Genomic DNA, 22,664 nt, shown 5'->3' on the forward strand with positions numbered 1-22,664 from the left:
GTGTGAATGGGTGGATGACTGAATGTGTAAAGTGCTTTGGGGTCCTTAGGGACTAGTAAAGCGCTATACGAATTCAGGCCATTTACCATTTCCCTATTGTAAACTGTCCTTGGGTGTCTTGAAAGGCGCCTTTTAAATAAAATGTATTATTATTATTATTATTAGTAGTAGTATTAGCTAAAAAAAAAAACCACCGTAGAGGGACGTTGTTAGCTGGCAGTTTTTTCAATGTTGAAATTTCCACATTCCGAGACTTCAAATGCTTCAGGAGCTTTCCGCTCAACATCAGCACCACGGAAATACACAAATACATCCGTAGACTCCAGACAGAATTGGCAATGTGTTTTCGTGACTTTCAGGTGTATGGACCAATGTTTTCTTCTCTGATCAAAGCAGAAAGCTTTAATGAGCAGCTGGATTTGTCTCGCTTTAACTGGCTGGACATCGAAATGCAGCTGATTGAACTGAAAAGCTCGACTCTGTGGGGGTCAAAGTTTGCAGAACAACGAACGCAGCTGGAATCCACAGCTGTGCGTGTTCATGGAGCTGCCTTTTCACCTGCTGGACGTCACTACCTGACAAGTTTAACTGTCTTCAGAACATTGCAGAGGCCTCATTGACAGCATTTGGCTCTACATGTCTGTGTGAGCAGATTTTCTCTCACACGAAGTGTCCTCAGGTAGCCGTCTGAATGCTGGACACTTGGAGACTTGTGTCTCTGAGTGGGAGACCAGAGATCACATTAACATGTGTATCCCTGTATTAACAAAAATGCCATATTGGCCCAGTTTATGTTTCCTATCATTGCTGTGAGGAGACCATAAATAGCATTTGCATTTTCTGTTGTACAGTTGATTTGTTGTTATCAAGTTCTTGTTTGCACTGATCATCATAAAGGTTGCTGACCCCTGACCTGTGCTCTGTCAAGGCCTGGAGATCTGTGCTTTGGCAGACTGGGCCCATTTGACGTCCTCCTTGGCTCCTGTTATGAACGATCCTTACTTCTTGCCTGGAGGGCTGGTTAACCTGGGTGATTTGTTTAGAAGCCGGACTCTGCTCTCCTTTCAGCAGCTGCAACGATGTTTCGGCCTTCAGAATGTGGAATTTTCTAGATATCTGCAACTGAGGCACTTTATAATTAATGACACCACTCTAATGATGGACCCTACTAGGTCTGCAGTGGTGGACGCTTTGTCCTCCCTGCAGTCTGGGAAGTCCAAAAGCTCATTTAATAAAGTCCTTAACTCCGGTTCAGCCCCTTACTTCCTGGCTGTAAAACAGGCTCAGGAAAGACACCTAGGACATCTATAACTGTTTAAGACTGGCAGAAGATTTGGGTCTGTGCCTCCAAGATATCTGCCTGTAACTGGACTCAATCGATTCAGTAAAAAATTGCACATAACACCCGCTTTAAAAAGTAAAATCGATGTAAACTCTTCCCCATTGTGCTGGAAGTGTAATGTGGAGGAGGGACTTTATGCATCGTCTTTGGTCCTGTGTGAAAATTCAAAAGATTGGGTTTGATGTTGCTAAGGTGCTTTCAGATATTTTCAATTTCCCTGTTCCTTTGTATGTGCCTCTGAATTTTGTATTGCCTGAGCAAGGTTTTAGTTCCCATATTCTTTTTCTTTTGTCTCTATTACTATGAGAAAAATCCTAATACAAATAGAAAGAAAAATTGTTTGAATCTGAAATCATGGCTCAAAGTACTTGTTGTGAGACAAGTTCTTTATTTTGACACCAAACTGTTTAATAAGAACTTTACACATAATTCATCAAATATAACTAATGCTTTAACAGTATCAGGATTTTATAATACAAACTTCAAATCTACAGGAAAAACAGCGGCAGAACATGTGGATTAAAATGCATTAACTTAAAAAAACCCAATAACAACATGTGGACTTCAAGCACAAAGTCATAGTAGTTATTGTTTGAAAGCCGGTTGATAGATTTAGTTCATTTTGGAAGCTTTCAGAGCAACTGGTGTGAAATTATTTGAGGCTTTGAAAGAAAAGGATTTAAGAGCAGGGATTACCAAAGCAGAAGAATAAATATGAAAAACGATTAAAATGTAACTGAAGTAATACATAAAATGAATACATAGAAAAAGCAAGTAGTATTTGGAAAAGAGGAAGAAAATCAAAATGAAAAAGAACTGATGTATATATCCAAATGGGTAGTTTTGATACAATTTTGGTAAAACACATTCCTATAACTTCTATAATGTAGCAAAAGGTACAACTACTAAACACTACGGTTTCCTAAGGGAAGAAATATTAAAATGTATCAGGGATGAAAACTTAGAACATTAAAATTCCCTCAAGTGAAAATAAACTTCATGTACATATCTATACTTACAGCTTCATTAATTTAACATTCACTGCAGGTCCAGAAATCAGAGCTACCTCATCAGATCCAAGTGTGACATCAGCTGCACTCTTTACAGGAGACTCCAGCTGAACTCTGTGGAGCCTGATCTCAAGGTGTTTAAGTCTGACCCTGAAACCAGAAGAGGATCTTTCGGTCTCGTCAGATTCATTGTGATCCAGTGATTTCAGTCCTGCATGATCACGCTGATGTTTGCGCAGAGCAGATAATGAAGTGAATGATTTTGCACATTGGTAACAGTGAAACTGTTTATTTGCAGCGTGGGATCGTTTGTGTTTGGAGTATGAAGTGAAATTCTTGAAGCTCTTGTCACACTGGTCACAGCTAAATATCTCTTTCATGTGTGTACGTTCATGTTGGTTACGACTAGCTGAATATGAAAAGCTTCTGTCACAGTGTCTGCACTTGTATGGTGTCTCTCCTGTGTGGATTCGTTTATGCTTTTTAAGGTCACTTGCAGTGGTGAAGGATGACCCACACTGGTCACAGACATGCTTTTTAACCCCACTATGGAAGAGTTCATGGCATTTTAAATCACTTAATGTGGTGAAGCCTCTCCCGCATTCTTTGCAGTAGTTCATTTTGTCTCCAGTGTGTCTACGTCGATGTCGATTTAGATTCTGTCGATTACTGAAAGTATTTCCACAAAGGTCACAGCGAAACGCTTTCCCACCACCACAGTGACGACAGGGTTGAGAACTGGATCCATCTGTGCCGCTCTGCTTCTAAACAAAGACACAAACACAGTGTAAGTCGGGGAACTCCTTTAACATTTTTATCCTGAACATTGCCTGAAATAAAGAGCATCTCTGCCAACATCCAGTTACATTTTACTGTTTACATTATAACACTCAACTTAATAGGCGAAAATGACTCTCCATTTTTCCATCTACCGTATTTTCACGACCATAAGGCGCACTTAAAAGTCTTAGATTTTCTTCAAAAAGTACGGCGCGCCCTTATAGCGCAGTGCGCCCTGTGTGTTGTAATGAGGACGTAGTAGAGAACACCATGAGAACGCTAAAGGGTGAAGTGTGGCCGAGTTGGATCATTGAGCAAAGAACGAGCGGGAGAAGCGTTTCGACAGTCACCATTCGGCTAAAAGCAGTTTCACTAGCTGAAGAGATGAACATTGAACATTTCCAAGGAGGTCCGTCTTGGTGCTTTCGTTTTATGAAACGGTGCCATTTTTCCATCCGGACCAGGACTACGGTAGCGCAGCAACTTCCAGCGGATTATAAGGAAAAGCTGGCCATCTTCCGCTCCTACTGCAGCAAACACGTCGGCGACAAAAACATCCAGCCCAGCCACATCACTAACATGGACGAGGTCCCGCTCACTTTTGACATCCCGGTGAGTCACACTGTGGAGAAGAAGGGGACCAGCACGGTAGCGATACGCACAACGGGGTATGAAAAGTCGTCTTTTACTGTTGTGCTTGGCTGCCATGCTAATGGACAGAAACTGCCGCCTATGGTGATTTTTACGCGAAAGACTTTGCCTAAAGAGAAGTTTCCAGCAGGAATCATCATTAAGGCAAATGAAAAGGGCTGGATGGATGAGGAAATGATGAAAGACTGGCTGAGGGAGGTGTATGTAAGGAGACCAGGTGGTTTTTTCCACGCATCACCATCGCTCTTAATCTGTGACTCTATGCGTGCCCATCTCACAGCCGATGTGAAAAAACTAGTGAAACAAATGAACTGTGAGCTTGCTGTCATTCCGGGAGGCCTGACAAAGGAACTCCAACCGCTGGGCATCGGTGTGAATCGCCCGTTCAAAGTAAGGCTGCGAGCGGCCTGGGAGCGATGGATGACCGATGGAGACCACAGTTTCACCAAGAGTGGAAGGCAGCGCCGGGCGAGTTACGCCACAATTTGCCAATGGATTGTAGATGCTTGGGCTAACATGTCTGCTGGCACTGTTGTTCGAGCTTTCGCAAAAGCCGGCATCATTTCCGAGGAGCCGCACGGCACGGAAAGTGACTCTGACAGTGAAGAAAGTGAACCTGGCATGTTTGATGGAGATTTAGCGCAGCTGTTCAATTCAGACACAGAGGATGAGGACTTCGATGGGTTTGATTGATGATAAAAATGTGAGTACCAAACTTCGTTTTGCTCCTGCTTTATTTTTAAATACGCACACTTGTATGCTTGTGTGTTGTTGATGATGACGATTACCGGTAATAGAAATGTGAGTAAGGTACCGAACTCAGGTTTGCTCCCGCTTTATTTTTAAATACGCATACGGTACTTGTACAGTGGGGCAAAAAAGTATTTAGTCAGCCACCGATTGTGCAAGTCCCCCACCTAAAATGATGACAGAGGTCAGTAATTTAATTTGCACCAGAGGTACACTTCAACTGTGAGAGACAGAATGTGAAAAAAAAAAAATCCATGAATTCACATGGTAGGATTTGTAAAGAATTTATTTGTAAATTAGGGTGGAAAATAAGTATTTGGTCACCTCAAACAAGGAAAATCTCTGGCTCTCACAGACCTGTAACGTCTTCTGTAAGAAGCTTTTCTGTCCCCCACTCGTTACCTGTATGAATGGCACCTGTTTGAACTCATCATCTGTATAAAAGACACCTGTCCACAGCCTCAAACAGTCAGACTCCAAACTCCGCCATGGCCAAGACCAAAGAGCTTTCGAAGGACACCAGGAAAAGTATTGTAGACCTGCACCAGACTGGGAAGAGTGAATCTACAATAGGCAAGCAGCTTGGTGTGAAAAAATCAACTGTGGGAGCAATCATCAGAAAATGGAAGACATACAAGACCACTGATAATCTCCCTCGATCTGGGGCTCCACGCAAGATCTCATCCCGTGGGGTCAAAATGATCATGAGAACGGTGAGCAAAGATCCCAGAACCACACGGGGGGACCTGGTGAATGACCTGCAGAGAGCTGGGACCAAAGTAACAAAGGTCACCATCAGTAACACACTACAACGGCAGGGAATCAAATCCCGCAGTGCCAGACGTGTTCCGCTGCTGAAGCCAGTGCATGTCCAGGCCCGTCTGAAGTTTGCCAGAGAGCACATGGATGATACAGCAGAGGATTGGGAGAATGTCATGTGGTCAGATGAAACCAAAGTAGAACTTTTTGGTATAAACTCAACTCGTCGTGTTTGGAGGACGAAGAATACGGAGTTGCATCCCAAGAACACCATACCTACTGTGAAGCATGGGGGTGGAAACATCATGCTATGGGGCTGTTTTTCTGCCAAGGGGACAGGACGACTGATCCGTGTTAAGGACAGAATGAATGGGGCCATGTATCGTGAGATTTTGAGCCAAAACCTCCTTCCATCAGTGAGAACTTTGAAGATGAAACGAGGCTGGGTCTTCCAACATGACAATGATCCAAAATACACCGCCCGGGCAACAAAGGAGTGGCTCCGTAAGAAGCATTTGAAAGTCCTGGAGTGGCCTAGCCAGTCTCCAGACCTCAACCCCATAGAAAATCTGTGGCGGGAGTTGAAAGTCCGTGTTGCTCGGCGACAGCCCCAAAACATCACTGCTCTCGAGAAGATCTGCATGGAGGAATGGGCCAAAATACCAGCTACTGTGTGTGCAAACCTGGTAAAGACCTATAGTAAACATTTGACCTCTGTTATTGCCAACAAAGGTTATGTTACAAAGTATTGAGTTGTATTTTTGTTATTGACCAAATACTTATTTTCCACCCTGATTTACGAATAAATTCTTTACAAATCCTACCATGTGGATTCATGGATTTTTTTTTTCACATTCTGTCTCTCACAGTTGAAGTGTACCTCTGGTGCAAATTACTGACCTCTGTCATCATTTTAGGTGGGGGAACTTGCACAATCAGTGGCTGACTAAATACTTTTTTGCCCCACTGTATGCGCCCTATGATCCAGTGCGCCTTATGTGTGTGTTAAATACAGTAATGGCACACATAACTGAGACTGCGCCTTTTAGTACAGTGCGTCTTATGGTCGTGAAAATACGGTAGTTCATTTAATATACAAACAATCATATCTAAACAACAAGTTACATCATATTCTTCACAAGTACATATGAAAAGTTCCAATCCAATCGGTCTCACTCCCAATTTGAAGCAAAAATAATTGTTTTTAGTTAGTAAAGAACATAATAAGTCATCTAACACTGACCAGATTGTAGCAGTCATAAATTTGGAAGAAAGGGTAGAAAAGTAATTATTTAGTGTTTTTATGATCATGGAAGAAAAAAATAATAACTGAAACTAAAATCTGATGAACCTCACAACACTAACTTTAACTGCAGTAGAATAACTAACATGCTAAAACAAATTTAAAGAGCAGAGTTGTTCCAAACAGTCAGGCTTAAAATACAAGATAAAAATATAAATACATACCTCACAGTAACTGCACTTATAGAGTTTCCTTCTGGTGTGGATCTGCTGGTGCCCTTTCAGAGAATGTGGTGCTTTAAAAGTCTTCTCACACAGGTCACATTTATAAGGTCTCTCTTCAGTGTGGGTAAATGTGTGGTGATGTAACTGTGTGGCTGTTGTAAAGACTTTCTCACACTGATCACAGCAGTAAACATCCTGTCCAGTGTGAATCCGCAGGTGTCTTTTTAGGTAACTTATACTACTAAAGGTTTTACCACACTTGTCACAGCTATTCGCCTTAATTCCAGAGTGGGTATCTTGATGACGTCGTAAGTTGCAACTGCGAGCAAACGTTTTACCACACTGATCACAGCTGTGTGCTTTAACTCCAGTGTGGATCAGTTGATGCATTTTTAAGCTTCTAGGATGGGCAAAAGATTTTCCACACAAGTCACAAATGTATGGTTTAACTCCACTGTGGATCAGTTGGTGTGTTTTTAAGTTGTCAGCCTGAGAAAAAGATTTTCCACACAAGTCACAGTAGTGTGCTTTAAATCCACTGTGGACGAGTTGGTGTTTTCTTAAGGTTCCAGCCCGGGTAAAATACTTTCCACACAAGTTACATCTGTGTGCTTTAACTCCACTGTGGATGAGTTGGTGTATTCTTAAGGTTCCAGCCTGGGTAAAATACTTTCCACACAAGTTACATCTGTGTGCTTTAACTCCACTGTGGATGAGTTGGTGTGCATTTAAGTGACTAGGCTGGGTAAAAGACTTTCCACACTCATCACAGCAGTATGCTTTAACTCCACTGTGGATGAGTTGGTGTATTCTTAAGGTTCCAGCCTGGGCAAAAGACTTTCCACACAAGTCACAGCTGTGTGCTTTAACTCCACTGTGGACGAGTTGGTGTGTTTTAAAGTTTCCAAGATGGGTAAAATACTTCCCACACTCATCACAGGTGTATTTTTTCTGCCCCTTTTTTCGGTGAGGTTTGTCGGCCTCCTGAGAGCGCTGACTTCTCGCTCCATGTTGGTCCTGCAGTGACAGAGATACAAACAGAGGCAGTGAGTGAAATGCAGTCCTGGAACAAACTGAAACTGACTCCATTAGTGGAATCAAAGACGTCAACAAACACGTTGTAGGTCTGTTATCACCACATTCTGGAGATAATATCACATTACAAAGAAGTGCTACAATGGGAGTTGTAAGGAAAATGACATAATAAAAGAAGTACTGATCACTGGAGAAAATGACTGTATGAAAAATTGTGAGTTAGCTGATGATATTGTGTGCTGATAAAAACTCTGCCATTGCCGGTCCCAAGGCCATATCAGAAAGGAGGAGGGTTGGGCATGGGGTTAGCAACCCCGCCTTTTAAAACCTCGATTGCTACGGAAAGAGCAAACAAATCTCATCATCAATTGAACCAGGGCGAAGATGATCGGCAACCCTTGATGACAGCAGTGGAGGAAAGCCCTCAGGTCGTTACCTGCTCGATGGTCGATCAAATTTCGACCCAGAAGAAACTACCCGTTATGGAATATGGAATGTACAGACTCCGTTACAAACTGGTAAATTGGCCCAGCTTTAACATGAATACGACTCGTACCTCCCACCATTCATGGGACCCCATTGATGAATGTAGTTTGGCGAAGTCGGTTCAGGACCAGGTGGACGAAGACCTGGCACCCTCCATGGAGCTTTTTCCAGTCGATATCGGACAAATCTGTGTTACCGAAGTCAAGACAATGATCTGAGTCCTCAAGAGTGGAAAGGCCCCTGGCTTGGATGAGGCCCTCCCCGAAATGTTGAAGCACGGTGGACCCCAGTTGGAATTCGCTCTTACATGACTCCTAAACGCCAGCTGGTCAACATCGCGTGTACCTGATGAGACCAAAGGCGTCATCAAACTTCCGAAGAAAGGCGATTTGGGAGAATGTAACAACTGGTGGGGCATCACGCTACTGTCAGTACCCGGGAAGTTACTTTGCCTCGTTCTTTCGAATTGGGATTGATATACCTTTAGTAGTCCCACAAGGGGAAATTTCATGATGCGCAGTGGACGATGAGCAGGCTGGAGTGGCCGGTCCTGTGTCGAGCAAATCTTCACTCTCCGCACGATCATTGAACAAACATTGGAATACCAAAGGAAGAGTTCTATCAATTCCATCGATTTCAAGAAGGCTATCCTACGTCACTATGGAGTCCCCCAGCAGTTTGTATATGCCCTTCATGGTCTCTATGCCAACTCCCGCTGCTGCATCCAGACGGCTGATGGCTGAGAAGATTTCTTTGAGATGAATAGTGGCATGGTAAAGTGCTTTGGGTGCCTTGAAAAGCGCTATATAAATCCAATCCATTATTATTATTATTATTAATACTGGCATGCGTACTATCACCTTTCCTCTTCCTTTTATCAAGTGACTTCATCATGCGACGATCAGCTGACCAAGCTAGTATCGGTGTCCCCTGGAAAAAAGGGCGTAATCTCATCGACTTGGACTTTTTTCCAGGCAACATCACCCTGTTGGGCTCGGCTCAGTAAGACCTCCAAGAGTCAACTGCAGCTCTGCAGAGGGAGACCATGAAAGTAGGTTTAAGAATCAGTGCCAAGAAGACCAAGGTACTCCGAGTTGGCTATGCACATGCACTAGTTCCTGTCATGATCAACCAACAACGTGCTGAAGAGGTGGAGAATTTCATGTATCTGGTCAGCATCATCTCAAATGACGGGATCTCTGATCAAGATGTCAACATCAAAGCAGAGAAGGCGGCCGGTGTTCTCTGATGTCTCCAACCTATTTGGAAATTGACCTCCCTGAATGCTAGGCTCAAGATCAAACTATTCAACTCTATCATCTTCCGACTGGCACTCAACAAATGCGATCACTCGAAGCCTGAATATGCTTCAACAACGTGGTCTGCGGTGAATCATGAGAATTTCCTATTGGGACCAGAAGATGAACGAAGAGGTCTCACAAAGAGCAGGCACCCACCCTCTAGCTGATGTTGTTGGTGAAAGGCGCTTCCACTTTGGGGGCCTTATTCATCGTCTACCGCCTTATTGCTCGGCCTAAGTGCTAAGTAAGCAAGTGCTGATAAAATATGGTCTTTGTATTTTCTTGTAACTTCTAAGGTTTTTGTTTGTGAATGTAGATTCTGTGTGTATAGAGGAGCCCAGGATGGAAAAGATAAAGCTGCTGTTAACAACCAGCTGTGCACACAACTTCAGCAACAGTGTAACTGTGATCATTTTTCTCACCTTTTGTGTTGAAGTCATTGTTTCCTCTCTAGTGGCTGAGCTGAATCCAAAGGGCTGAAATTGTTCCTCTGCTTCTCCACCAGACTTGTTATTTAGCTGGGACATAAAATGTATAGATATGTAATTTATCCCTGACAAATAGAAGCAGAGCAAATAAACAGTACACTGCTCAGTGACAACAATAATTATGAAGCTTTAAGGTGAAACCCCAGAAACAACTATCCTACTTTTCGGGAATAAGATGCATTAAGCGAAACAAAACAGACTAGTTTATCCCAAGGACAAAACTTTCAATGGGAGCATGATCAGTTACTGAAATATTACCAATGGAGGACCCGACAATTTGACTCACCAGAGAGCGAGACACCAGAAAGTAAAGTGAGGATGGGAAAAGAAAGTATAGTCTCTTTCTTGAGGATACAGAAGTCTTCGTATATCCAACAAGCTCAGCTCCTCTGACACAACGTCCAAAGCAGCATCTACAGGGTGCTTATTTGGTCTAAGACGAGAGGATTAATCAAAAAACACATCCCTGACCTGGTTAAAATCCCCACCAATTACAATATTTATATTTCCAATATTCCGCACTGTGCTACACACTTCATGAAAAAATTGTGGTTGAGGAGAATTGGGGGCATATATGTTGACCAATGTCACTTTCTGCCCCTGTAGACATGCATCCAAGACCACCCATCTACTCTCCAGATCCGTATAATGATTGAGTACTTGAAAATCCAAATTTCTTCTAATCAATATAACCACGCCTCTTTTCCTACTGGAAAATGCACTAAGGTAAACTTGGGACACCCAGTCTCTTTTCAACTTTAATGATTCCACCCCATCAAGATGTATCTCTTGAATCAAAGCTATGTCTGTCTTTTACAGTTTCAAATATGTGAGGATTTTAATAGCATTATGACACTCCACGACACTATTTTACATAATTCCATGAAACCACGTGAGCCAAAGTATTTTTGGTGTTCCAAAAGAATTCCAGTTGATTGGTTCAGCAGCCCGTCACTATCACATCAACTGCACATTTGAGCTGTTATGATGTCGGGGCAGCATGGGTGCAAGCATCTTTTTCTGCTGATGCCCACGATGCCACTCTGTGGTATGGCCCATGTCTCCCGTATCAAAAACCACCATTGCACCACAGTAAATGCTGCGCATCATGTTGTCAGCTTTAATAATAATAATAATAATAATAATAATAATAATAATAATAGATTGCATTTATATAGCGCATTTCGGGACCCCTCAAAGCGCTTTACAATACCACTATTCATTTACTCCCACATTCATACACTGGTGAAGGCGAGCTACAGTTGTAGCCACAGCTGCCCTGGGGCAGACTGACTGGCTTTACTGTATCTTAGCCAGTGAAACTGGTCAAGCCACTCTCTTTGAATTGTATACACTTGCCCCACTTTTACTGTCAGCGGGCTCTGGCTCGGAGTCGATCATATGTGGCTCATTATCTAATGCTGTCTCCGAAACAGTGTTAAACATAACCTCAGAGGTTGATGGCTCACTGTCAGAGCACTGGCTATGAATTTCGGATGGATCAGGCCTCAACTTCATGACAAATTTATTAATCTTTCTTAAAAGATTTTCTCATTACCCACAGCTACATCTACTTCTATCAGGCCTAGGCCACTCACCTCCCTCTCTCCGCCTGCACCTACAGGAATATCTGGAACACAGTCAATAAAAGAGGTCCCACCCTTGACTATCTCTGATTGGTTTAGACCATGATATGGGCATAATGTGTGTCTGTTGTTAACCACACAGAGACTTTCAGACTGGGTTTTTTTTCTTTCTTGAACGGCTAATCGCACCAGCGTGACGCAAGATTTTTTTTGGTTGCACCATTGAGAAATTAGGTCACGACCTCCAGTGCCCTATTCTAAGGATATTATGTGTTTCCTCAGGGATTAATAATTACATTTATTTAAGTTATATCTATTTTCAATGGTGAGCATTTTCAGCAGTCATACATATATGTGAATATGTCACGCAACACATTACTTGTCAAAAAACTGTGTGTGTTAACTGTGTGTGAAGACCAGTGTTGGGAAGGTTACTCTTAAAATGTATTCCATTACGTTACTCAATGACAGAAACATATTCTGAATACTTTGGATTGCTTAATACATTATCATGCTTTTTACAACTATGTGAATGTACTATTGCTGTGTGATTTATTACTGTTACTGAAGGTCCGCGACTCCGAACTGTAGTAAAGGGACCTCTGGCTAATACGTCGGGTTCGTGTCGGGCTCGTAGCCGAAAAATAGCTTTACTTTGTTGTGTGGGTCAACTTTTCTTGCGAGAGACAGAGAGAGGCGTTGAAAGGCTGCTCCAATGGAACTTATTGTTTTCGGAGGAAAACACGAACACGGCGTACAGTCGAGTCTTAATAGCTTACTTACAACTGGGCTCATCAGACTCTCTTTTTGGCTGCAGTGGTTATTATTATATTTACATGCTTCCAGCTCCCGTTTCTGCTCGATGACAGCTTGTACTTTATGACTTTCCTTTTTCTCCCTCCTCTTGCTCACAGACCCATAACGTGTATGGCAGTCCATTCTCCCTGCAGCACGGACTACACTGCCTATGATGCTACATTCTTTGCCTCTGCCTGTAGCATTCTGCCTATTAGCTTAGCATAACAACAACAACAAAAAGGCGCTCTCTCACCCAGGAAACACACAGTCGCAGAGAGAGAGAGAGAGCGTCGCCCTGTAACCATGGCAACCGTAACGCTGCCGCCTGGAACAACAGCACGTAGCTGTCAAACAAAACCCAAACAGGCCTGACCCGCGACAATATGAAACAGGAAAGTACCGCAGTGCAATCCATTTATTTCAACAAAGTAACTGTATTCTAAATACCACCTTTTTAAACGGTAACTGTAACAGAATACAGTTACTCATATTTTGTATTTTAAATACATAACGGCGGTACATGTATTCCGTTACTCCCCAACACTGCTGAAGACACATTTGATATTTCTCCTAGTATTTAGGTATGAACACAAAGGCGATAGGCAGATAGCAAAGATGAAAATCCGCTCAAGGAGACTTCAAAGTTACGTAGATTATACTGTAGAAATATGAACAGGTAGAAACGGGTAAAGTGATCGTTTTTTATCGGATTCGGTCGTGGAAGAGATTGTTCAAGCCATGTTTCCGAAGTAACAAAGAGCTGATGGATGGCCTGGATTGCAGCCATTCGAAGACCAAATATAACGTCCCAGAACACTCCAAGCATTTCCACAAAGGTAAGTCTTCTGTTGTAGTTATTACGTAATTTATCATAACATAATTGTTGATGTAGGTTACAAATAAGTCTTCATTTGAATTGAATTTGTTGGGCTATGCTACTTTCACTGTGGCTTTGCGGGCTAATGTTTGTTGTGTTTTGTAGGAAAACCAGCCTACAAAATGCAGGAATGCGATCCAGACTGGCGCCCTCTATCAACCTGGGTCAGACCGAGTTTAAATCTGCTACCATAGCCAGATTTGATCGGTTAAGAGAGAGAGCGATATCAAAACAGCCATGAAAAGTCCTGCATATATGTGCCCACGTGTTGTACTGAAGCAAGCAAGTGATGAATAACTGTTTTCCAGTAAGTTGTTTTTTTTGTTGCATTGTTGATTTGTTTTTCACCGAAGCAGCTAATAAAGCACCATTGAATACAATTTTGCCTCTTTCTTATAAGATTCTATAATAGAATGAAACAATAATGCCAGTTATAAACAAAGATAATAACTGAATGAATTACGATTACATTTTATTTCTATTAGATCTGAAAATGTTGTGTAACACTACAACCTGAAACAACAATTAGATTGCGTTGGCCTGTACAGGAGATAAAGGACAAAAATGTAACAACAGCTGTGAAATGGAATAGTCCAAATCACCAAAGTAAACTGGACCTGGGCTTGTTGCAGGGATCTGAAGTCACTAAACATTTTGTGAGTGTATGCACTCACACTTAGGACCAGTGATGCCGGTAACGCGTTGCTTAGTAACGCGTTACTCCGAATATGACCCCTTTTTCAGTAACGACTAATCTAACGCGTTACTATTTCCATAACAGTAGTCAGATTAAAGTTACTTGTCCAAACCACTGTGCGTTACTATTTTTTTTTAAGCAAAAAGATTTGGTTTTTTCTTTTCGTCTCAGCGGATGACAAACGCATACGTGTCGTGAAACGTCACATAAGCGACAGGTCACGTTTCCCGCTCACAAGCAGCCAGCGACGTAAAAAAGTGTAAACAACAATGGAGGGAGAGAGATGTTCGTTCTTTAGCTGGAAATATGGTCACTATTTTGAGTTTCTGTCAACTAAAGATTTAAATATTAAGGTTCGTTGTACACTCTGTGTTGGCGAAAAAGTGTTATCTACCTTCAAAAACACTACGTCAAACTTAAAGAAACATTTGGAGTCGCAGCACAGCACAGTCAAACTCACAGAGAGAGTCCCACCAAGTGGTCCGAAGCAGAGAGCCGTGACTTCCGCAGAAGGTCCTACACCCCCCAAACAACAAAAGTTGGACTTTGGTGCAAAACCAGTAAGTGATGAAGAATTGAAGAAGTTGGTCGCGCAGTATATTGTAGAAGAAATGCTACCTATAAACACTGTTGACTCGCCCTCGTTTCGTGCCATAATAAAAAAGATCCCTACTTCTGTTAATGCCGAGCTGCCTCACCGAACGACTTTTACTTCTTACTTGGAGAAGGAGTTTACAGAAATGGAGAGAAATTTGAAGGCCACACTGAATGAGATTGACTTTGTTTCAACTACCGCGGATATTTGGACTGCTAACAACAGAAGCTATATGGGAGTAACGCTCCACTGGATCAGTAGAACCACATTAGAGCGTCACAAGGTTGCATTAGCATGTAGGCGAATTCGTGGTAGACACACGTATGATGTCATTGGTACAGAAATCGAAAACATCCACTCCTCTTATGGATTACTCAACAAAGTAGTTGCAACAGTTACTGATAATGGATCCAACTTTGTTAAGGCGTTTCAAGTTTATCATCCTGTCACGGAGTCCGATGATGAGACGGAGGAGGAAGAGTCCAGCCCCAAAGACGATGATGTCACTTTTTCTGATCTGTCAGAAATCCTCTCGGCTGAGAATGAAAGTGATGGTCAGCTGTCTCTTCCCCCGCACCGCAGGTGTGCTTCGCACACCATCAACATAATTTGCACACGTGATGTGGAGAAACATTTAACAACCAATGCAGAGAGCAGGGCTGTGTATAGGAGCAGCACAGCAAAATGCACAGCTCTTTGGACCAAATCGAGTAGATCTACACTTGCATCAGAAACAGTGGAAGAAATCAGCAAAAGAAAGCTCCTAATACCAACATCCACAAGGTGGAATTCCTTTTTTGATGCTGTAAAGAGAATTGCAGAAATCCCCATGGGTGAGCTGAATACTCTGTGCACAAAGCTAGGACTGAAGTGCTTCAAAGATCAAGAATACCAGTTCCTGCATGAGTACTGCATGGCCATGAAACCTCTGACTGCAGCACTGGACATTTTACAAGGCGACTGTCCATATGGAACTTTACTACCAACACTTGAAGTTCTGATGCAGAAGACCCAGGCTGTGAAAGATGACCTCTCCAGGATGACTGCAGGCCTTCCAGATGCCATTGTACAGGTACGCTCTATCTTGAAATTAGTCAGATTTTTTGCTTCATACAATTCACAAACATGGAACAGAATATTAATTATCATTGAAAAATAAGATTAAAACAATTAAAATGTTTACAAGTAACCTAAAACAAAATTAATCCATAATACTGATCTCATATTAGGCATGGTTTGCAAATAATTCAATAACATAATAAATTGTAGGCATAAAAATATCAATTATGTTTTTTAGGCTATTCAGACTCGTTTCGCCGGTGTGCTGGATGACAAAGATGCCCTTCTTGCAGCTGCCAGTTGTCCAAAATTCAAACTCCGATGGCTGAGAGATGCAGGAAGGAGGGAGCGAGTAAAACAGCTTCTGACAGCAGAGTGTTGCACCACTGCTCCTCTGGCAAAAAACCCTGCCAGTGTGCCCAGTGCTACTACATCTAGCAGCCAAGGTGAGATGGACTTTTTCACTTTTGAGGCAGAGCCAGAGGAGGAGACCTATTCTGCAGAAAAAGAAGTCATGGACTACCTGATGTCAGGCTATGACCTTCAGATTCTGCATAAATTTTCAAGCATAAAGACAATTTTTTTAAAGTATAACACTCCAACCCCATCAAGTGCTCCTGTGGAGCGACTTTTTAGTCTGGGAGGTTTGGTGCTCACGCCTAAAAGAAATCGACTTTCTGACAAAAGGTTTGAGAAGCTTCTGTTAATGAGGTACAACCACTGGTTTACTCGCTCCACTCTACTGTTTCCCCCATAACATGCGATGACAACATATACTGAAAAAACAGAGAATGGGGAATCCAATTTAAATAACTATTTACAAGTAATTGAATTAAGTTTATCAAAGTCACTTAATAAACTTATTAAAGTTTTCAAGTTGATTATCTTAAAACAATTACCTGCAAGGAAGTAAGGCAATTTAAGTTGGACCTGCAGTCTCTTTTTTTTTTTTCATAAGATTAGTCCAAAGTTACAAAAGCGGACAATAGTGCTTACATGTGGATGGTATAAAAAGTATCTTAAGGGAAGTCAAGAAAGACTCTTTGTTTGTTTGTTTGTTTGTTTTTTTATAAAAAGTATTTATGTTAAGTGAAGTAACAAGACTGTCTTTATTTTCATACAAACAAGTATTTCTGTCAGGAAAAAAGTTTTAAGTTCAACTTCAAATGTCAGGAGATATATTGTTGACATTACTGTTAAAATACACTTCCAATAAAGTGAGTATTGGCAAAATCGGTTGTTTTTATGTTGAGGCAGTGGGGAGTGTTATTGGCAGCTTCTGAAAGTAACTAATAAAGTAACTAGTAATCTAACTTAGTTACTTTAAAAAATAAAGTAATCAGTAAAGTAACTAAGTTACTTTTGGAAGGAGTAATCAGTAGTCCGTAATATATTACTTTTTCAAAGTAACTGTGGCAACACTGCTTAGGACCATATAATAATAAATATGTGCGTGATGAAAGCTGGGCAGCACGCTAACGTCCTTACTCCACTCTGTATGCTTGTATGGGTCTGACCCTTTCACTCCTTTGATTTTTCCTCGTTCTTTGTTTTGCCTTTTCGTCAAGTCTGCCTTTGTACGGACCTGCCGTGTTCTCCGTCGTGTTGTAGATGACTGATTTTGGGGCAAATAAAATCCAAGTAGACATTAAAACCGCAGAATTAATGATTACTGGTGCTGGAAATGCAATACCACTCGTAACTACAATGCAATGCACGAAAGTCACGTGGTCTGTCAATCTCTATTCACTCAGCTTTCGCTGTGAGTTCTATGCTAGCTGAGCGTTAGCATGCCGTCTGTGCAAATGCTTGCAAAGAGCTAAAGTTGTGTTAGCAGCGTTATGTGTTGTTTCTATCCTGGAGGACGTTTCCCGTCTACCATCGCGCTCTCGTTCTTTAGTTCAATAACAACTAGTAATGCCAATGTCCACGCTGTAGACTGCGCCACCATTTTTCAACACACGAACTGAAAACAGCTGAATACAGCGCGAGTGTAAGAAAAGACAGGGGGTAGACGGGCAGACTAACAATTCCAAGGAATTAGACTAAATGATCTCAGTTTCCATCCCTACTAAACACTTACCTTTAGATGAGCCCACAAACAGAGAGAACTTCCGTGATGGAGCCGAAGTCAACAGACTGACACAACTATCGATAAAAACAATGCTAGTGGGATAGCCTTACTCTTCTTCTTAGTCTTCTTTTAAGTGTAATGGCATTTTGCAAAAGTGCATTACCGCCACCTACTGGACTGGAATGTGGATCAGGAACTGGAAAAAAACGCATCCATTCTAATCACAAATTTCAACAGCTGACCACAGACCTGAGACAGTTTTTCTGGCTGTTTTTCTAATGTAAAATATCTTTAGCTTCTCAAAATTTGCCATTAACGTCTTCCTCTCCTGGACATGTGCCTGGCATTCTAACAGTGCATGCTTAACAGATTCAATTTCTTTGCAGTAAGCACTAAGGGTAGGTTTTGATTATCGATTTATCGATTGAAATCGATTCTTGCTTGGATAATGTCATATCGATTCATTAAAATCCTGAATTGATTTTTTAAATATAAATTTATTTTGCCCGAAAAGCCAGAATCTCAGTTTAAACCTCACAAAATTTCAACAACCACCAAACAGCTAAAACAGTAAATGAGAGCAGGAACACGGATTCTGCACAAAGACGTAAACATAAAGCGCGGACCCGCCGATGCATCAGAATCAGTAAAATGTCCCCTTTCTCACATGGACACGGACCCGCCGTCGGGGCTGAAGCCGACAGATCGCTGACCTCTAGTTAGCACACATTGCCGTTTGGTACTTGTCTGTTTCTTCTCTCTGGTACCTACCCACCCTCTTCCAGTGACCATATTTCTGAATGTTTTATGAATGCTGATATTCCAGTTATCCTGCCACATTCTTGGGACTCTGTATAATTATAATACTTAACTTCAGCTTTGTTTAATGTATCTGCAAATCAAGAGATTATGATTTGAATGACTGTCTTGCCAATACATCTATATCCTCATCCTCATTCCTTCAGGTTGGTAATTACATGCAATATGTTTCTAATTATTCAAATCACATATCTGTTGCTGTCTACATAGAGAGAAAGTCATACTTAAAAGAAATTCCTTAACTAATTAACTATTACATTTGCACTCAGTAACCTTCCTGTTCTATAGATTTATAACCAGAATACAACCAACTGGGGAGCAGGTTGACTCTTGAGTTGTTCTAAATGACAAATATTCTTTCAGACTGATGGAAGCATAGTAGGAGCTAGTGTGCATTTATAAATGCCACTGTATCGATACAATTTCTAGAGCAACCTCAACCTCCAAGCAGTTGTAGCTACCTCCATGGCCATATAATACTCAGCAACAGTGGACAACCTGTAGTTGCCAAAACAGTTAGCAATTTGTAGCAGTGCTGCACACCGAAGGCAACCACAGAGTCAGGGAAACTGATGGAGCTGTTTATGTTAGAACAATCACACACAAGACTTAGACTTAGAGATTTTGTGAGGCATACAGCAACATGCGCCAAACCCAGAAAAACATCTCTGGATTAAAAAAAGTGCAATTTGAAATGTTTAGGACCTACTTAGCAGAAAGCAAGTGCATCTTACCTAAGAGTGTATATAAATATGCAATTTTGAGCAATTCTCCTAAATGACTCTCAACAGGAGGGATGCATCTATGATAAACAACGCATTTAACACCTATGGATTTATTAACTACTAAAAAAATGTGCTAGATGTGAAATGTACATAAAGAACAACCCTCAGAGTCAGGACAGACCCAAAAGGGGAACGATACCCCGATCAAAAGAACCGTTCAAACATTTAAACATGGATTTTTGTAAAAAGTACACATAAATGGGGGTCTATTTATGAATCAGGTCATCTAACACCTAACAAAACATCTGGGAATAAATGTGAAACGCAGCTGTTCTTATAACCTACAATCAGCAGGCATAGTAGAAAGACACAATGGCACTTTAGAATAGAATAGAATAGAATAGCCTTTATTGTCATTGTACAGAGTACAACGAAATTGGAGTGCCACTCCCTTGGTGCAAGTTTCAATAATAAATATAAATGTAAAATATAAAAAGTACAAAAAAAAACAATCGTAAGTACTCAAACAATAGTATGTACAATATATACAGGATAGCAGCATTAATATGATGACAGTATGAATAGCAGCATAATATAATGACAGTGACGGTATGGAATAGGTTTAAAATCCAAGTATAGGACAAAATCATTTGGAGACAGGAAGGAACTGGTTTGAGTGCCTACTTTTACATGAGAATAACTACATTTGAGATTGTGTATAGTTGACCATATAGACTACCTGAACTAAACTGAGACCATTCTCTAGGGATGGCGAGGATGAAGAAGCAAATTTAGTCCAGTTTAAAAAAAGATGTAGTTAAAGATATCTGTAATTATCTCATGTAATCCCCCTACAGGACCTAGGGGACTCCACTAATCCAGTGAAGCCTGAAGATTGGGTAAGCATCAAGGCCATAAAAAGCAAGACACGGTCGAGCCCCAGGTGGTAGGGACCGTATCAGGTATTGCTAAAAACAAACAACAAAACAACAACAAAAAAAGACAAAACCCAAAGCAGTTATATTAATGGATTGGATTTATATAGCGCTTTTCAAGGCACCCAAACCGCTTTACAATGCCACTATTCATTCACTCACTGGTGGAGGCAAGCTACGGTTGTAGCCTGGGGCAGACTGACAGAATCAGAATCAGAATCAGAAACTTTATTGTCATTGTCACGAGAACAACGAAATGAAGAATGGTCCCCGATCATTGCATCATCCCTAGCAATATCAAAATATAAATAAAACAATAAAATTCAATAAATAAAATAGATAGAATACTTAAAATACTAATAATTGTACACCAACTGCTGCACCTCCACCCACCAGTCTGTCAAGCTAATCAAGTTTGCAGATGACACCACCGTTATCGGACTCATCTCGGACGGGGATGAGTCTGCCTACAGGAGGGAGGTTGAACGTCTGGTGTCCTGGTGCAGCCACAACAACCTGGTGCTGAATGCCCAGAAGACAGTGGAGATTATTGTGGACTTCAGGAAGCACACAGCCCCACTCCCCCCCATCATCCTGACTGACACCCCCATCACCTCTGTGGACTCATTCCGCTTCCTGGGTACCACCATCACCCAGGACCTGAAGTGGGAGCCCACCATCACCTCCGTCATCAAGAAAGCCCAGCAGAGGATGTACTTCCTGAGGCAGCTGAAGAAATTCAACCTGCCAACACGGACGATGATGCAGTTCTACACTGCAATCATCGAGTCCATCCTCACCTCCTCCATCACCGTGTGGTACGCTGGAGCCACTATCAGGGACAAACAGAGACTGCAGCGTGTTGTGCGCTCTGCTGAGAAGGTGATTGGCTGCAGACTCCCATCTTTGCAGGACCTGTACACCTCCAGGACATTGCGGCGTGCAGCTCGGATCTCAGCTGACCCTTCTCACCCTGGACACAGTCTGTTTGACCTGCTCCCCTCAGGCAGGAGGCTCCGGTCCATCCGCACCAGAACCTCTCGCCATAAGAACAGTTTCTTCCCCTCTGCTGTTGGACACATGAACAATAACCGTATGACTGTTCCCACCACTAACACATGACCCTACGCTGTGTTCACTGTATCATTCCATGTTTGGCACTGATCACCACCTGCACTCATGTATATATCATGTATATATCTATCCACTTAGCACTTTTAATTCTTATTCTTATTTTTATATTTTTATGACAGTATGTTTGCACTGAAGCACCGCAGCAATTTCCTAATGTTGTAAACCTGCTCAACATTTGGCAATAAAACCCTTTCTGATTCTGATTCTGATTCTGATTCTGATAAGATGTAACAGTAAAACATTCACATACATTCCCACACACATGCTTCAGACCGTGCATAGATTAACACAAGAGTGGCGTGATGAACATTTTTTTTGTAGTATTCAGATGTGTTATTGCAGTTGGATAACAGCTGTGTTTGAGTCTATTAGTCCTTGCTCTGATTGCCCTGTACCGTTTGCCTGAGGGCAACAGTTCGAACAGGGAGTGGCCAGGATGTGAGGTGTCTTTTATGATGTTTTGGGCCTTTTTAAAACAGTGGGCATTGTGTAGAACTTCCAGTGTGGGGAGAGGGCAGCCAGTGATCTTTTGGGCGGTGTTAATGATCCCTTGGAGTGCTTTCCTCTGAGCCCCTGTGCAGCTAGTGTACCAGATGCATATGCAGTAAGTTAGAACACTCTCAATGGTGGCTCTGTAGAAGGACACCAGCAGTCTCTGTGTGATGTTATTCCTCCTGAGAATTCTCAGGAAGTACAGTCTCTGTTGGGCCTTTTCCAGCAGCTCGGAGGTGTTCACACTCCAGGAAAGGTTCTCCTCTATATTGACTCCCAGGAAGCGGAAGCTTGCCACCCTTTCTACACAGTCCCCATTTATGAATAGTGGTTGGATCTCTGCCTTTCTCCTTCTGAAGTCTATTATGAGTTCTTTGGTTTTTGAAGTGTTGAGGAGGAGGTTATTGGCCTTACACCATGACGTCAGCTGCTCCACCTCGTCTCTGTACGTAGACTCGTCTCCCTTGGAAATGAGCCCCACCACTGTGGTGTCATCTGCAAATTTCACAAAGATGTTGCTGTGGTGGCGAGGAGTGCAGTCGTGTGTGTAGAGAGAGTAGAGCAGTGGACTGAGCACACAGCCCTGGGGTGAGCCAGTGCTAAGACTCAGGGCTGAGGATGTGTGATGGCCAACTCTGACTCTCTGTCTACGGCCCGAGAGGAAGCTGTTGATCCACATGCAGGTGCTGTATGGAAGCCCCAGGTCTTGTAGCTTGGCCACCAGTTTGTGTGGAAGGATGGTGTTAAAAGCTGAGCAGTAATCCACGAAGAGCATCCGCACATAGCTACCATGCTCTTCCAGGT

The 22,664-nt window shown here is 42.1% G+C and overlaps 2 protein-coding genes and 2 long non-coding RNA genes across 5 annotated transcripts in view; 2 read left to right on the plus strand and 2 right to left on the minus strand.

Moving 5' to 3' along the window:
- Window positions 1-22,664, plus strand: part of LOC308385595 — a 196,520-nt gene that overhangs the window by 105,708 nt on the left and 68,148 nt on the right. The gene's annotated exons all lie outside the window — the stretch shown is intronic.
- Window positions 1-22,664, minus strand: part of LOC308385581 (uncharacterized protein) — a 61,393-nt gene that overhangs the window by 18,852 nt on the left and 19,877 nt on the right. The window lies entirely within an intron of this gene.
- LOC308385587 lies at window positions 1,717-17,903 on the minus strand. 2 transcript variants are annotated; one of them, XR_013969572.1, is made up of 5 exons: window positions 17,765-17,900; window positions 10,356-10,502; window positions 10,004-10,099; window positions 6,760-7,776; window positions 1,717-3,116 (listed from the first exon to the last, which is right to left on the minus strand). It is a non-coding gene; the product is annotated as an uncharacterized lncRNA (long non-coding RNA). The 2 variants fall into 2 exon arrangements; XR_013969573.1 differs by lacking the exon at window positions 10,356-10,502 and having other exon boundaries at window positions 1,718-3,116; window positions 17,765-17,903.
- On the plus strand, window positions 10,509-16,507 carry LOC308385567 (uncharacterized protein). The gene is made up of 2 exons (XM_080864558.1): window positions 10,509-15,694; window positions 15,920-16,507. The coding sequence occupies exons 1-2, from the start codon at window positions 14,297-14,299 to the stop codon at window positions 16,436-16,438; spliced, it is 1,917 nt and encodes a 638-aa protein (XP_080720684.1). The 5' UTR covers window positions 10,509-14,296; the 3' UTR covers window positions 16,439-16,507.

Source organism: Rhamphochromis sp. 'chilingali' (genome assembly GCF_963969265.1).
Source record: "Rhamphochromis sp. 'chilingali' genome assembly, chromosome: 18".
In the NCBI taxonomy this organism is placed as follows: Eukaryota; Metazoa; Chordata; class Actinopteri; order Cichliformes; family Cichlidae; genus Rhamphochromis; species Rhamphochromis sp. 'chilingali'.

Coding starts and splice junctions, on each gene's coding strand:
- LOC308385567 (XM_080864558.1), top strand. CDS start 14,297: ATGGAGGGAGAGAGATGTTCGTTCTTTAGCTGGAAATATGGTCACTAT. Junction 15,695..15,919: donor TTCCAGATGCCATTGTACAG/GTACGCTCTATC, acceptor TATGTTTTTTAG/GCTATTCAGACTCGTTTCGC.